At 45.8% G+C, this 15403-nt stretch overlaps 1 protein-coding gene across 4 annotated transcripts in view; it reads left to right on the forward strand.

Moving 5' to 3' along the window:
- Positions 1 to 429: 429 nt before the first annotated feature.
- TSPAN2 (tetraspanin 2) overlaps positions 430 to 15403 on the forward strand; it is a 63746-nt gene continuing 48772 nt past the window's right edge. For all 4 annotated transcript variants that reach the window (XM_021672712.2, XM_012466662.3, XM_012466660.3 and 1 more), the window contains exon 1: positions 430 to 499. In XM_021672712.2, the coding sequence (XP_021528387.2) occupies positions 431 to 499 (69 nt within the window). In that variant the 5' untranslated portion in view covers position 430. The remainder of the gene's footprint in view (positions 500 to 15403) is intronic.

The raw sequence follows: 15403 nt of genomic DNA on the forward strand, positions 1-15403 counted from the left end.
GCCACGAGGCCGCATGCTTGTCCCTCAAGCATCGCCCGGGCCTCAACCCAGTCTCCGCGCCGGGCGCTGATTAAATGGGTCCCCCGTCCCCGGGGGGCGCTCCCGCCCCGCAGGTGCTCGGATAGCCACTGGCAGCTGTGCGCCCACGGGAGGGAAGGCAGGTGGTCCCCGGGTCTAGGGAAAGAAAGGACGCGCTGCACCGGGCCGCGGGATCTCCACCCCGCGGCGCCCCCACCGGTCGCCAGCCTCGCGGCTTGGGGGTCCTCGCGCCCCGCCCCGCCGCCCCGCGCCCGCCCCGCCCCTGGAGGCCCCGCCCCTCGCAGCCCCGCCCGCGGCCTTCCCCGCTCCGCCCCGTCCCCGCCGGCGCCTGCCGCTCCCGGCGCTCGCAGCGCGGGCCTGGGGACCGGGGAGCCCGCCGCCCGGCCGCAGCATGGGGCGCTTCCGCGGGGGCCTGCGGTGCATCAAGTACCTGCTGCTCGGCTTCAACCTGCTCTTCTGGGTGAGACCAGGAGGCGGGAGGGCCGGGCAGGGCAGGGGGGCGGCGGGCGCCGGGCCCGGGTCCCCGGGGAGCTGACTGCGGCGTCCGAGTCGCGCTCCGGGGGAGGGCAGGGTGCTCGAACGCGGAGGCGAGGAGAAGGCAAACAAAGAGGGAGGGGAGGGATGGAGGGGAGAGAACGGGAAGACAGAAGGTTGATCAATGAGAAATCGTGAGAAGGGGAGAGACACCGTGTGACTCTTCTCTGGAAGAAACCCCACTTGCCTTGGTTTTTATCTCCCAACTGGTGACCCCAGGTGCGGGGACCCAGCCTCTCCTCACCTCCGGAGGGCTTGGGGCCCTGGCGGTCCCTGTTCCCCTCCAGCCTCCCGTGCACACACCCCCTTCTCTGCCTACCAGCTGGAACCAGGGCCTGGCCGTGGTGTTGGGAGAGAAACCCCTGCCCTGGGGCTGCCCAGGGTGGTGCTCCATTCGAGTGTGTGGACACACCACCTGGCTGTGATGGGTTTGCTTAGGAAATTGGAGATAGGGATGAAAATTGTGGTGGGGGGGGTCGTCCTTTTTCTGGGCATCAGGGAAGGGTGCCGCTGGGCGAGAGGAGGTGGTGAGTGCTCTTCTGGGAAGTGGGTGGGGAATGGAGGGGCTTCTAAAGGGCAGCAGCATCTCTCCACAATCCCCAGCGCAGCCTCTGCTAAATACTAATTCTCCCAGAGATGATCTCATTCAACTTTTCAGGGTTGGATTCAACTGACAGCATTCCCAGGATTCATGGTTCACAGAGAGAGAGGATCTTGACCCTTGTCTCCTTTATTACTGAGACAAGGATAGAGCTAGACTAAACCTACATCCCTGGATACCCTGTCCCAAGCCCTGGAACACTGTGAGATAAGGTCTGAAAATTGTCTTTTCTGCACATTTCCTCTTGGGCTTTCTTAAGGAAATGTCAGCCAGTGTAACTGCTCAGCTAGACCCTAAGGGAAAATGTAGGTCTTGCTTTGGATGAAGAGATTTGAGAGCAGCCAGGGACCGGGTGCTTTGAAACCACTGCGCTGGAGGAGGTGGCTGTTCTATCTGCTCTGGGGGAAGTTGTCTTCCCATTATTGCAACTAATTAATTGTTGAATGATGGGCTCCACTTTTGTCTGCCAACCCATTAGCCTAGATGCCTGGGTGACTCCAGCAACTCCAAGCTCTTCAGCATCCTTCAGCTGTGGAAGGTGTGAAGGAGGTACCTCCCCGACCTCCCCTGAACTTTAAAGACACACGTGGCCTTTGTTCACCTGGGATTTACATCAGGCGTACTATAGGGAGGGACATTTCTGAAGACCATTTATGTTGTATTTTTTAGGATCTGGCTTAATTTCAGAAGCTGTTAATGATAAATGTCATGATACAGTGACACCCTTCACTCTCATTGCTTATGAATTCCCAAGAAGTTTTAAACCTGAGGAGGAATTCTTAGTCTGGGTTCAGTGCTTATTTAGTGCCTGATATTGTACCAGCCTTTCCAGTGATAGTTGGAAGCATTCACTGAATGTTTCCAACATGTCAGGGAGAGTGCTAAGCATATTATATTCATTATGACACTTAATCCTCACAAGAGTCCTGATACACACATACTATTATTTTGTTGTTGTTGTTGTTGTTGTTTATTTTCTGTCTGTTGTAGGTTTTTGTTTTGTTTTGTTTTGTTTTGTTTTTGGAATAGAGATGGGGTTTCACCATGTTGGTCAGGCTGGTCTTGAACTCCTAACATTGTGATCTGCCCACCTCGGCCTCCCAAAGTGCTGGGATTATAGGCATGAGCCACTGTGCCCGGCCTACACATACTATTATTATCTCCATTTTTACAGATGAGGAAACAGAGGCTCAAATAGGTTAAGTCACCTAAGATCATGCAGCTAGCGAGTGGAAGGGATGGTATTCAAACTCAGCCTACCTGCTCTTAAGCACTGTGGCACATTCAATTAACCAGTGGTTCTCAAAAGTGGTTCCTGGGCCAGCAGCATCAGCATATCCTAGGAATGTGTCAAAAATACACTTTCTCAGGTTGGGCGCAGTGGCTCATGCCTGTATTCCCAGCACTGTGGGAGGCAAAGGCAGGCAGATCACCTGAGGTCAGGAGTTCAAGACCAGCCTTGGCCGACATAGTGAAACCTCATCTCTACTAAAATATAAAAATTAGCAGGGCATGGTGGTGGGTGCCTGTAACCCCAGCTACTTGGGAGGCTGAGGCAGGAAAATCTCTTGAACCTGGGAGGGGGAAGTTGCAGTGAGCTGAGATGGTGCCACATTGCACTCCAGCCTGGGCAACAAAAGCAAAACTCCATCTCAAACAAACAAACAAACAAAAAAACAACAAAAAATCATTCTCAGCTATCCCAGACTTGCTGAATCAGAAACTCTGGGGAAAAGAGTTTTTAATTTAGCAGTTTAATTTAACAAGCCAGTCACGTAATTCTGATCCATGCTCAAATTTGAGACCCACTCTATTAAACAGTGATTAAACAAATAATAATTTGTCAATATAAATACAGTTCCCTAAGCTGCTCATCTCACTGAGGAAACAAGACCAGCGGATAGCTAACAACACAAAAATAAGACAGTATGGAATCAAGTGACGAGTTTCACACTGTTGACCATAAACACAGTGAGGAAAGGAAGTAGGAGCAATGCAGTGTTTGATTGCCTCCACGTGTTGGCCAGTGAGGTTAGATCAGACCTTTTATATATGTGATCTAAGTAAGGAGTTTAGAGAACGGATCACAGTCATCATGAGGAGCCAGAAAAGTTCTCCTTAAGAAGCAGCTGTTTAAGCTGAAGCTTGAAGGACTGGTAGAAAGGAGCTGGACAAGGGTGAGCACCCCCTCCACCAGCAGAGAAGCAGAGCAAGGGGGAGTGTGTGCCACCATCTGACTGTCGAAGCCATCAGGCTGGAGTGCAGAGATCCCAAGCAGGGCGTGCCTGCACAAACAGAGTGTACTTGAACAAGTTATTCTTACTTCTAGGCTTGTTTTCTCATCTGTACGATTGGAGTAACAAATATTGAAAGGATTAAGAGGGACTATGTAAAGTATGTGACCTCAGCTTCCTATGAGCCTAGGACATAGTAAATGCTCGAAAAACGTTAATTATTATTTTTGTTATCAAGTGCCTGGCACATAGGAAGCATTCAATAAATGTTAGTTCTCTTTCCCCGGATTCCTTTCATGTTGGGGAATAGTACATAAGTTTGTTAAGTGACTTGCAGTTTGCCTTCATTTGAGGATAACTACACATTATCTTGTCAATTCGTACTTGTGGATTTTCCCCACTAGAACTTAAAACACTCTGAGAGCAGAAATTTTGCTTTTTCTGTTTTGTTCATAGTGGTATCCCCAGTGCTAGAATAGTGCCCAGCATATAGAAGGCATGCAGTGGGAAATGGGGAACCTTCCTCTCCCCCAGTTTCATGGGGATGGGGGCAGAGGCAGCAACCAGAGCCAAGAGGCAACTGAAACAGGCACTTGATGACTTAGGGGAAAGTCACTGTGTGGGATAGAGTATCTAGATACCTGCCTTCACTGTAACTGAGGGAACCTGATTCCAGAAAAGCCCCACTCTACTTTCTGAAGTTGTTTTTTCCTGGTTGGAGAGCTTTGTGGGAAGTTTGGGAAAGGGGTGGAGGATAGTTTTCCTGGAAGGCCAGGTTTTAGCTGTGACTAAAGTATTTAACATTTACACGTACCCTTAGAAGCTCACATGCCTGCCCCTTTGAGTTACAGAATTCCCTGGGTGACAGCACTTCCTTCCAGTCAGAACCTCACCAGAGGTAAGCATAGAGGCGGGGCAGGGTCTGTTTGGTGATCTGTGGTTTAACAAATCAATTTGCAGCCTCCTCTGGCAGCTTGCTTTAAGTTTCCCTAGGCTGTGCTCCTGGTTTCATAAACATACAAGCAGACCCTGCCAGAGCCAGCACAGTACTCCCTGGCCCAGGGCCGCCTAGCCGTTAACCCCCCTACATTAATTTCTCCTATCGTGGTTGATGTCTAACGTGAAACCCCTCCCAACATCTGTCATGTCTAAATTCAGACACTGCGATCAGATAGCACAACATATTCCTGTGCCTTTTATTGAAATCACCTTTATTTTTTTCCTACGTTGCATAGCAATATAAATAAAACATACTCCCCCACCAAGCCGCATATGTTGGTTTAAAGGAAAACCTGGACGCTGTTTATTCCTTGGTTTATTGTTGTATGCTCAGCGTTTTCCTATCATTGTGCTGCACTAGCTGCTCAGCGTTACCGACCCACAGGAAGCAGAGCTGCTCGCTGTTGAAAAGCAGATGCCATATATGGCAAGTCTGAAGTTGCCCTCCTTTCCTTCTCACCATTATCAATACAGCTTTTCGGGATGCCTAACAGGTGCTTTTAAGAAAGACAGCGTCTTGCTGGCTTGGGAGTCAAAGAAGTTTGACTCACATTAATCTTATAGAGGTCACCTCTCCCTCTTTCCCAAAGTTATTTCAAACAGTAACTTCAGAGCAATCACCTGTCAGAGAGATTGGTTTAGGAAAAAGTACCTGAAGAAAGTAATCTTTGGAGACCAGCCTGTAAGACAGATAGGAATGTTCTCAGCCTCGCTGTAGGATAGTCTTTATTGCTGATTTTTGTGAAGGTGGGAAGGGAGCAACAGGGGCCAGTGTCACCTAGTGTGGACCTAGAGAGGGACCTAGCATTGCTGAAAGGAACAGGGGTTCTGCGAGAGGGGACAGTCTGAAGAAGCCACAGCTGTGGTCCCAGGGTTCTGGTAGACCTCGGACAGCCCTATGTAGTGTGGCAATTCAAATCCAGGAGTCCAAAACCTGGGCAGTAGATACTGGCATCACACTACCTGACTTTATTCCTGTCTCCACTATTTACTACCTAGGGGACTTTGGGTAAGTTGTTTAACCTCTTTGAGCCTCCATTTTTTCATGTGTATAATGGACATAATAAAGAAGTAATATCAATCTATGCACTCTATGCAGATAAAATGAGTTAATATATGTAAGGTTTTAAGCATGGTTCATGCATACAGTAAATAATAGCACAAGATATTAATAGTAGTGGTTTTTAAATACCAGAAGTACAAATGGGAAAGTAGAAACTAGAATCCAAGAGGTTCATAAAGGTAAGACAAAGCAGGCAGGTGTTTTATATCTAACCTAGCAAGCAAGGTGGCAAGAGTCTTGGAGTATATCAAGAGGATGGAGTCGAAAGGAAAGATCACTTCCTCTATAAATCCCTGCTAAGTGTTGGGAATTCAAAGATGATTAAGACACAGCCCTTGATCTTAAGGCACTCATGTCTTTATTTAGCCTCCATTTTGCCTTTGATTAGAATTTATTCCCTGTTTTAGTCTTTGCTCCTTGAGGGCAGGGACTATGTCCTTTTGGCATCCCCTTTCTTCCAATCCCTCAGCACCTAACAGAGTTCAGCATGGCTCCAGCTAAGGGATTTGTGTGCACTGACCCTGGAGCAGGATCTGTTTATTTCCCACCCCGCTTCTGTGCTACTAAGTGGAGGCCAAGGAAAGACCGTGGGAAAACCTTTGGTGATCAGTGCCTCTCAAACTTTAATATGCATGCAGATCACCTAGGGAGCTTGTTCAGCTCTAATCTGATTCAGTGGGTCTGCAGTTCTAACAAGCCCCCAGGTGATGCCCGAGTTGCTGGTCTGGGAACATCCTTTGAGAACCCCTGTTTTAGATGTAGCCTGAAGAGGTCAGAGATCACCAGTGGCACTTGTTTCTGACTGAAGCAGGTGTGCCCTACTTCTTGGTTTGCTCTCTTGGCTTGTTTTTGACAGCTCTTTTAATTTCAGTTACCACTTTACCTTTATTCAGTCTCCTTTTAACACTAACACTGGATGCTTTCTAGAATTACCGGGAGGCCACTTGTCCATTGTTCATTGCTTTTCACCGTGTTATTCTAGAACATCAGTCATGAAGTATCTTTAGGTCTCTAACCATGTGTGACAAAAGAGAACGTAACCCCTATCCCCCAACCTTGACAGTTAATATTGCGAAGCTGCTGTCCTAAAACAAGTGATGCTATACTGAGCACTGAAACAAATCATGTCATGGTTGCTAAGGAATTAAAGAGAGAACGCTGCCAGTAAGATGGAAATACCAGATGGGCTGGGAGCACATCTTACAGATGAATTACCTTGGGTTGCCTTGGCCTGCCTTTTTCATCCTCTTTGAATTTGATTGGGAGCAAAAATACCAATGCTAATTAACACTCATATGCTGTTTCAGTTTACAAAGTGCTTTCATCTGTATTATCCCACCTGATGATAAATCACGACATCCCATGAAATAGTGTAATTATTCCCATTTTACAGTTGTGAAAGCTGAAAGTCAGGCACAGTAGGTGGTATGTCCCAGGTCTTCTAACTTTAAACTCCATATTCTTTTCATTGTTTCAATTTATTGGAACATGTGGAATATAAGGTATAAGAAATGCTACTAACTTGGAAAATGTGAAATCTGTGATCAGGGAGATTATATTCAGTGTCAGATTGAGTCTTGATGCATTCCAGAAACACAGGTACAAAGAGATACCTAAAATACTAAGGCATACGGAACAAGAAGTAGGAGAGAGGTTGGGAAACTCCTGATCCGTTTCAGGCAGAGGAAAAGTAAGATGGGAATTGAGAAAGGGTATATATCAAGAGACAGTTTAAAAAATTAATTTCAGGAGCAAAAATTTGAAGAATAGTAAGCACTATATAAAGGTACACTGTTTGCCAGCTGCTTTCCTAAGCACATTTTATTATTAACTCCTTTAATCCTCACAACGACCCTATGAAATAGTAGCAGTTATCATCCCCAGTTTACATATGAGAAAACAGAGGTCTGAAGAATTGGAGAGACTTGCCCAGGTCTCAGAGCTGGCCGGGGCAGAGCTGTGTCTCTGTGTGTGTCCCCAGAGTCTATACTTGTAACCACTCCAAGTCTACAGACTATCGGAGAGGAGCTTGTGAATTCTAGACCTGTACTGTCCAATGTGAAGACTATGCTACTGATCATATGTAGCTATTTAGTTAAAATTAAATGAAATGTACATTTTGTTCTCAGTCCCGCTCGCTACATTTCAGAGCTCCCATAGGTGCCTAGTGGCCACAGTGCTAAACAGCACAGATATAGGACATTTACATCATTGGAGAAAGTTCTACTGGACAGCCCTAGCCTAAATTTAGTTATTCTTTCACTCATAAATACATCTATTCATATTTTTCTCTGATGGGGTCTTAAAAACATTAAAGAGAGGAGACATAGTTTCTGCAAAAGGCCACTGACTTTCTAGCATAGATTTAGAAAACTGAAATAAATTCCAGCTGTCGTGGAAAGAGGGAGTGTAGATCTAAAATAAAAATTAGTAGAGGACGGCTGGAGCAGACCGCATTATTGGAACCATGGGAGTGATGTTTCCTATCTTGGAGATTAAGCTTTCAGTTTGAAGTAACATTAGCAAGTCTACCAACATAATAATGCAAAGTGTGGGGCACTCACTGTTCTCAGTGTGTAACATGAGCTTATTTAGTCTCTTTAGGAGGCTCTGTTATTACCTTCACTTTGCAGATATGGAAGCTGGGGTTAGAGAGGTTAAGTGGCTTGCCCAATATTATAGGACCAGTAAGTGGCAGAGCCTGATTCAAACTCAATTGCCTAGAACCCCCATTTTTATCCACTACAAATCCTTTGCACCTATGTAGTGTATGCACGCAAGTGTTTATTACCCTAAGGGCATCGTTATGCATTCTGAATACCCAGAAGAGATGAATTTCTAGAAGAGCAGCCGGCATATATTCCAGTCCTGGCTCTGTCCTCCCCATCGTAATGGTGTTTGGGAAAGAATTAGCTTATTAACAATATGTCAGAGTCCCCCAGCAAGGCTAAGCAGGGCCAGGGGTGCACTGGAAGTTGCTGTCATTCATCCAGGAAGCTGACTTTGTCTCCCTGCTCACGCCAGAGTCTGTCTAGTCCTCTGTGAATGGACCAGTGCTGCACCTTCCTGACCTCAAACAGGTCCTGGTAATATGGCTTTTAAGAAAAATCTCTATAGAGCACCAAGCTAGACTTTCACGATTTCTGCTAGATTCCACCCATGCTAACTTCTTACTAAACAAATTGTTTTGGCTTTTGTAATCTAGCCTTAGTTGTACTTGAAATGTTTTTTTTTTTAAGCATTGTCATTCTGTAACTACTAAAACTGGATGAAGATCATTGCTTATTGATCAATAATTAAGAATTCTGTGTATGTGCTCCAAAGTAGTTTTCCCAACCACTTTGACGAATATTAGGCTATAAAATAAATATTGTTTAATGTGTTGTCTTTGCTTATGTAAAGCTCTATATAGATGAGATGTCACAGTAGTCATTGCGGCACCCAAGATAAGTGATTATATATGCAGAGAGCAGGCCTAGGAGGAAAGCCAGCTGGGTGCTCCAAGGAGGAAGTCCAGGGAACCTAGAAAATACCATTTTTGTCCTCCCTGGGCTTATCCCCTTGGTGAGGCTTTAAGTAAGGTAGACATTGAGTTCGATTCACTTCTGTGACATGGTAGATTGGATTTTAGTTCTATACATATTTGATCGTCATATGAGAGAGCCATCTTCTCCCTGGAATCATTAGCCAGTAGTCTATGACATTCATTTTGCTGTATAAAGAAAACTACACAGGCTGGGCATGGTGGCTCACACCTATAATCCCAGCACTTTGGGAGGCTGAGGCAGGAGGATCACTTGAGCCCAGGAGTTCAAGACGAGTCTGGACAACATAGGGAGGCCCATCTCTACAAAAAATAGAAAAAATTAGCTGGATATGGTTGCACATGCCCGTAGTGGGAGGAGGAGGTGGAGGATCGCTTGAGCCTGGGAGGTCAAGACTGCAGTGAGCTGTGATCAGGCCATTGAACTTCAGCCTGGGCAACAGAGTGAGACCTTGTCTCAAAAAAATAAAAAGAAAGAAAACTACGCAGCCATCATCTTTCTCCTAATTCTTGCTGTTCCCTACTCTCCTTCACCTTCCCCGATATTTTTAAGAGAAAAGGCATTATGTATAATCACTGAATAAACAACACACTTTCCACTGTCTTTATATAAATTGTCTGCCCTATCATTCGCAGCAAGCTTTTCATCCCAGGTTAGTTTCCTTCCTTCCCCTGAGCTTGTATTTCTCTAGCACTTCTAAATTGCCCCCCAGCAATGTTGGTTGACCCATGCAAGTTAACTTTATAACTAGTTAAACAAACTGAAGATGCATTGGCACAAATCCGTAGCCCAGTTTCTTTCCAGAGATGAATGGAATACTCCTGATTTTATTGTGGCCTGAAGTGCAGCACCCTTCCATCAGTGCGGTAAATTAAGCAATGGTTGATTGTAAAATATTCTCTTACCTGAAGGAAGTCTCTCTTAGTGGGAGCTTTTTCTTAGGAAATTGTATAAGGAAAATAATGGGGAGATCAGAAACACGGGCATCTAAAGGAGCTGCCATGTATTTCCAAACTAACACAGACTTCTCATCGTCACATGCTGCCACAGTCCTGCCTCCCAGTTCCCACTTACCTGGTCCTGATGAAGGCCAGGGTAGCAAGGTCCCTCGGAGACTATTTGACATGGTTGTCGTAGGTGTTCAGTTCTTGTATTTTTTTTCTGATAAAACCCTTGATTTTGAAGAAGTGCCATCTGAACCCTTGCCTTGCTTTCACTGCATAGCAGAATAAAAATCCTGGGAGCCGGTTTTCCTCTTTGAGAAAATTCAGATCATCTTCCAGAGCAAATGTGCTTCTGACTTTTGCCTGCTAAAAGGCTAAGACTCCATTACCCTTATGGTATCATAATGGGGTTTACAATCAGATCAAGAATCTTAAGTGCTCATTATATGATTCCAATGGGGATGAGAATTGCTACCAAGAGCAAGTCTTAGCTTAAAAGCATTTAATGAAAATTCTAGGGTTGAAGCATCATTTCCAATTTCGTGACTTCATCCCAAAGAAGAGAATTGCAAATGAGTTGGTATTCACCCTGGAGAAGCGAGAATACAAAATTGATTTTGTTCATTCTTTTATTTGAGTGCAGCATGCACATGTGTGTAGGGGGAGGTGCTATAATTGTATTGTGTTCATATGCCCCCAACAGTGGAAGGCATGTATACATTGTGTAGATTTCTTCTTTGTGTGTGTGGATGGTGCACGGCACACATTCCTGCAGTCTTAGGAAAATACAGAACTGATACTACACGCTCTAGTTTTGTTTTCTGTTTCTGGGGCAAGTGTTTTGCTGAGCATATTCAACAGTGTGTTCACACAGTGCCTTCCAAGGTATCAGCATGTCTCCCAGGTGCAGATGAGTTTGAAAATAACACTTTGTGAAGTATTCCCTTGGAGACTTGTGAAGGAGGTTGATCGCAATTGCTCCTGTCAGCCTGTCTTCATCAGCTCAAGCTGACATTTAAAAAACACGCAGAGTGGGGTAGCTGAAGCAGAAATTCATTTTTCACAGTTGTGGAGACTAGAAGTCAGAGGTCAGGTTGGGTTCTGGCGAGGACTCCCTAGTGAGGGCTTGTGGACAGCTACCTTCTTGCTGTGTCCTCACATGGAGGAGAGACAGAGAGCAAGCTCTCTGGTGTCTCTTCTTATAAGGTCACTAGTCTCATCGTGATGGCTCTACCCTCATGACCTCATTTAAACCTAATTACCTCCCAAAGCCCCATCCCCAAATATCCTCACACTGAGGGTTAGTGCTTTAACCTGTAGATTTTGCAGGTAGGGGATACAGTTCAGTCCGTAGCATAGCCTAAATGGTACCTTTGTGAAGGCCCTCCATTCACTCATTTAACTATTGTCTGTTGGGAGCTCACTCTGCAGGGCAGAGAGGATTATGTTTGGGGAACAACAACATAGACCCGTCCCCGCCCTCACAGAGCTACGCCTTCATTTACAAAATACAGACATATTTAAGTAGAAAGGTTATGTGAGATATAAAGGAAGGTACCTATCTAGACCGTGATAGGCTTCCCTGAGGAACTGATTAGAGCTGAGAACTGTGAATGGGTGTCAGCTAGAGGGAGGGAGAGGCGGGAACAGCAAGAAGAGAGACCTCCACAGGGGCGGGAAGGAACTGAAACTGTAGCTGGAGCATCTGAGGGTCAGGAGCCGTGGTTCCCACTTAGGTATAAGTGCACATGCTGTCTAGAACTTCCCGAAATGATGCTTTTTACCCCAAAAGGGGGCTTTCTGCTGGATTTAGTCTCTAGAAAGCGGACAGCAGACATTTGCTCTTGGTGATCCAGTTGGCTAACCTCCGGGAAAGGGAGGACAGTTGGCAAATGGGGGAGCCCAGACTGGGGAATGATCTTTGCATTCCTGCATCTCAGCACCACCCCACTCCCACCTCAGTGCCTCCCTAGAAACATGTTTGCAATTTGTGAAATCTGTCCTTTTTTAAAATGAAAAAATATGTCCTCAAGGTAAGACATTTCATCAGCCATCCCAGGAAAATGAAAGTAAATACAGTAAAACAAAATTGAAATCTGTTAGCAAGCTCTGCTATATGCACAATGACTTGTTTTTGGCAGATAGCCATTCTTAAAGGAAACTTTTTGTCCATCCGCTTTGCTTTAAATGCTTCCTAATCATGTTTTCAGTCCGTCTTCTGTTTCTTTAGTTTTAGAACACACAGTTTTCACTAAAGACATATGCTTACAATTTGCAATTTCATGTCCTCCAAACTCTCTGGAATATGGTTAGCTACTGAAATAACCTGCCCATGACAATACATACTATAACTGTATCTAGTGATCCCCTTTCAATGACTTGGAATTATTGTCACTATCTGCTCCTTTTCCTGCATTCTTATCTCTTTTTTAAACTATTTTTCTCCTCCTCTTTTTAATAATTGGCACAGTCTTGTCTTTAAATACTATTTTATCACTTTCTCTAAGTACTTGACGTACAACTGATCCTTAGAAGGAATGATGAGGATGGGTGCAGTGGCTCATGCCTGTAATCCTAGTACTTTGAGAGGCTGAGGTGAGTGGGTCACTTGAGTCCAGGAGTTTGAGACTGGCCTAGGCAACATGGTAAAACCCCATCTCTACAAAAAATTCAAAAATTAGCCAGCGTGGTGGTGCATGCCTATAGTCCCAGCTACTTGGAGGGCTAAGGTGGAGGATCGCTAGAGCCCAGGAGGTTGAGGCCGCAGTGAACTGTGATGGCACCACTGCACTCCAGCCTGGGCGACACAGTGAGACCTTGTCAAAAAAAAAAAAAAAGAGGGAGGGAGGACACAAAGAATAGTGCTCTCTGGCATCTTCTCACATGCATTCTGGTGGGCTGCTTCTGGATTGACTTCCCACCTGCAGGGTTGGATTCCCTCTGGGGCCACCCAGTGGGGATTAGCGTCTCTTTGAGCCCCAGGAGTAGGACTCCGAAACCTTGTCTTCTGCCTTGTAATAAATGCTTAATAAGTATATTTTAAAGGACTAACATCAAAGTCCAATTTGTGCTCCTGTATGAAAAAGTCCATTTCTGGAAAAACAACAACGTTTCTGGTTTTAATTGTTCCAAAGGCGCTGGAGTTGGCACCGGTCCTGGAAGCAGGGCAGCCCTCAGCAAAGTGCTTCAGTGGATATAGTGACTTCATAGTTCTCGCAGCTCTCCACGTCCCCTCCCCTGGTGTCCTCTCTCTGGTCCTCAGTCACTCAGGTCTTTCTCTTTGGCTCCTTGCTGTGTGTGACATCCAGGTAATATTCACACTCCTGATGGTTTCCATCAAAATGTGGGCTTCTGTCCCTCCTCCCCTCAGGCAGGCCTTGCTGTGGGCATTCCACGATGGTAGCAAGCAAAGGAGAAGCCGAGTCATGCTTCTCAAGCCCCAGCCTCTGACGTCCCCCAAACCCTCCTTAGCAAACACAGCATCAAGGTAAGGAAATGAACCTCTGTGCTGCCATTTCTGCCTGGAGTTCTCTTCCACTGCCAGTCCTTCCTTGCCCCGTGACTTCTAACTCATTCTTCAAGATGTAAATCAAAATTTAATGACTCCTCCTGCATGCCGGTGGCTGCAGTTTGCTCCAGTCCCTTGGCAGTGTGCACACTGTTCCTCTTCAGCACACTTCCTGCATTATATTACACTTAGTACTTTATGTGTTATCCACCATATTAGACTGCGAGCCATGTCTTTTTCATCATCGTTTCCCTGATGCAGAGCACGGGACCTGGCCTGGACCATAGTTTATTCTTAATAAACATGCAAGGAAGAAAGACAGGGAAGGGAGATGCAGCTGGGGGCAGAAGAAGGAAAGGTTAAAAAAAAATGGTAGCTTCTCATTTCTCACTTGTTTTAACATTGGCTGAGATGCAATGTCATGTCTGAATGCAAAAGAGTGGTTGAGATTAAAAGGAGAAGAGAGAATGTGGGCATGAGGCAGTTTTTGGCTCTTTGGGTTAAAATTTAGGATTAGAGAGGCTTGAAGACTTCCTTCAGGTCATTGGGGATACCATTTCCTCCAGCTCTATGGATCACAGGTGTGTTGAGAACTTAGTGACACTGACTTACTCACTGTGTTCCTGACTGGACTAGAACTGGTGTGAATTTTTTTCAAGCAATTTCTAGTGTGTGATAGACCAACCAAAGCCCAGTGAACACAGAGCATTCCACGAATCTTACAGGAATGGTGAGTTAAAAAGGACTAAAGGGCTGTGTGGTCCGTGCCGGCACCGGTTTCCAAAGCAGTGATCACCCCGAGTCTCGTCACGAGCAACATCAGCCCTGGCCATGCCCTCACCCTCAGCATCCTTGACACAGCCGGCAGCAGCCTGCTGGGAGGATTCCCTTCCACACAGTGATGACATTCAGCTAAGCCACAGTTTCCTTGACCCAGGAGGAAACCCATGTGGTTTGGGGTTGGTGGAATGGATGAGCAAGCGCAGATTTTTTCCCATTGCCGGATGGCTTTAAATTGCAACCTCTCTTTTAATTTTCCATTATGCATCAAACGCATCTGTGCCAGAACTGGACAAATGTATTCCGTCTGGGAGGATAATCCCAGACAGCTATAAATTAGAGTTTGTGTACAGAGATTCCAAAAATGTGACCTCGCGGTAGGGTGTCCCTGGGACCAGTCACCTCCTCCGCAGTCTGCTCGGTGGCTGCTGGCTTTGGCCTGATGCCTCTGTCAATAGATTTTGCCTTGTATCTGGAAACTCTGTCTTTCCATCAAGTCACCACAGAGATGAGGGCGTGGAGTTTGCCTGCGAGGTTTTGCTGTGCAGAATTGTCCCAGGCGGCCTCTGAGTGCTCCCAGGACAACCCTAGGTGCTTGACCAAGGGCATCGCTCTCTTTCCTGCACAGGAACAGCAAGGACCTCAAAGCTAGTGTCCTCCCAAGTTAAAACATGGCCCAAGAAGACTCTCCCCACTTTTTCTGGATTGAACATAGAAACTACCATGTAACACTTTTAAAATATATCTTTAAAGTTACAAGAGGAACACATGCTTAATGCAGAGGACTTAGAAAATATACTTAGAAGGAAAAAAGTCACCTGGAATCCTGCCCTTCATAGATATTGTTAAAGTTTTAGCAAGACCCTTTTCAGCATGTTTCCATGCCATGCCACCCTTTTTGAAACGCAGAGGTCTTTCAAAAGCTGACTGATCCCAATTGCTTCAGTTGCCCCTCACATTATGCAATTAGTGCTTTCCCCTGAGTACTGGAAGCTCTTAATTATTCCACAAGGGAGAGTCCAGCTGGTAGAAATCTGCCCCTCTGACTCCTCCTCACAAGTCACACCACTTTTCTGAAGAAGCTGGGCACAAAGGGGATTGTTCTTGGGGGATAGAAGGGAAAGAGGGATAAAGTCCTCATAGAAATCTAGCCAGA

This window comes from Aotus nancymaae, unplaced genomic scaffold (genome assembly GCF_030222135.1).
Source record: "Aotus nancymaae isolate 86718 unplaced genomic scaffold, 86718_ANA_hifiasm-v0.15.2.pri h1tg000007l, whole genome shotgun sequence".
NCBI classification, from domain to species: Eukaryota; Metazoa; Chordata; class Mammalia; order Primates; family Aotidae; genus Aotus; species Aotus nancymaae.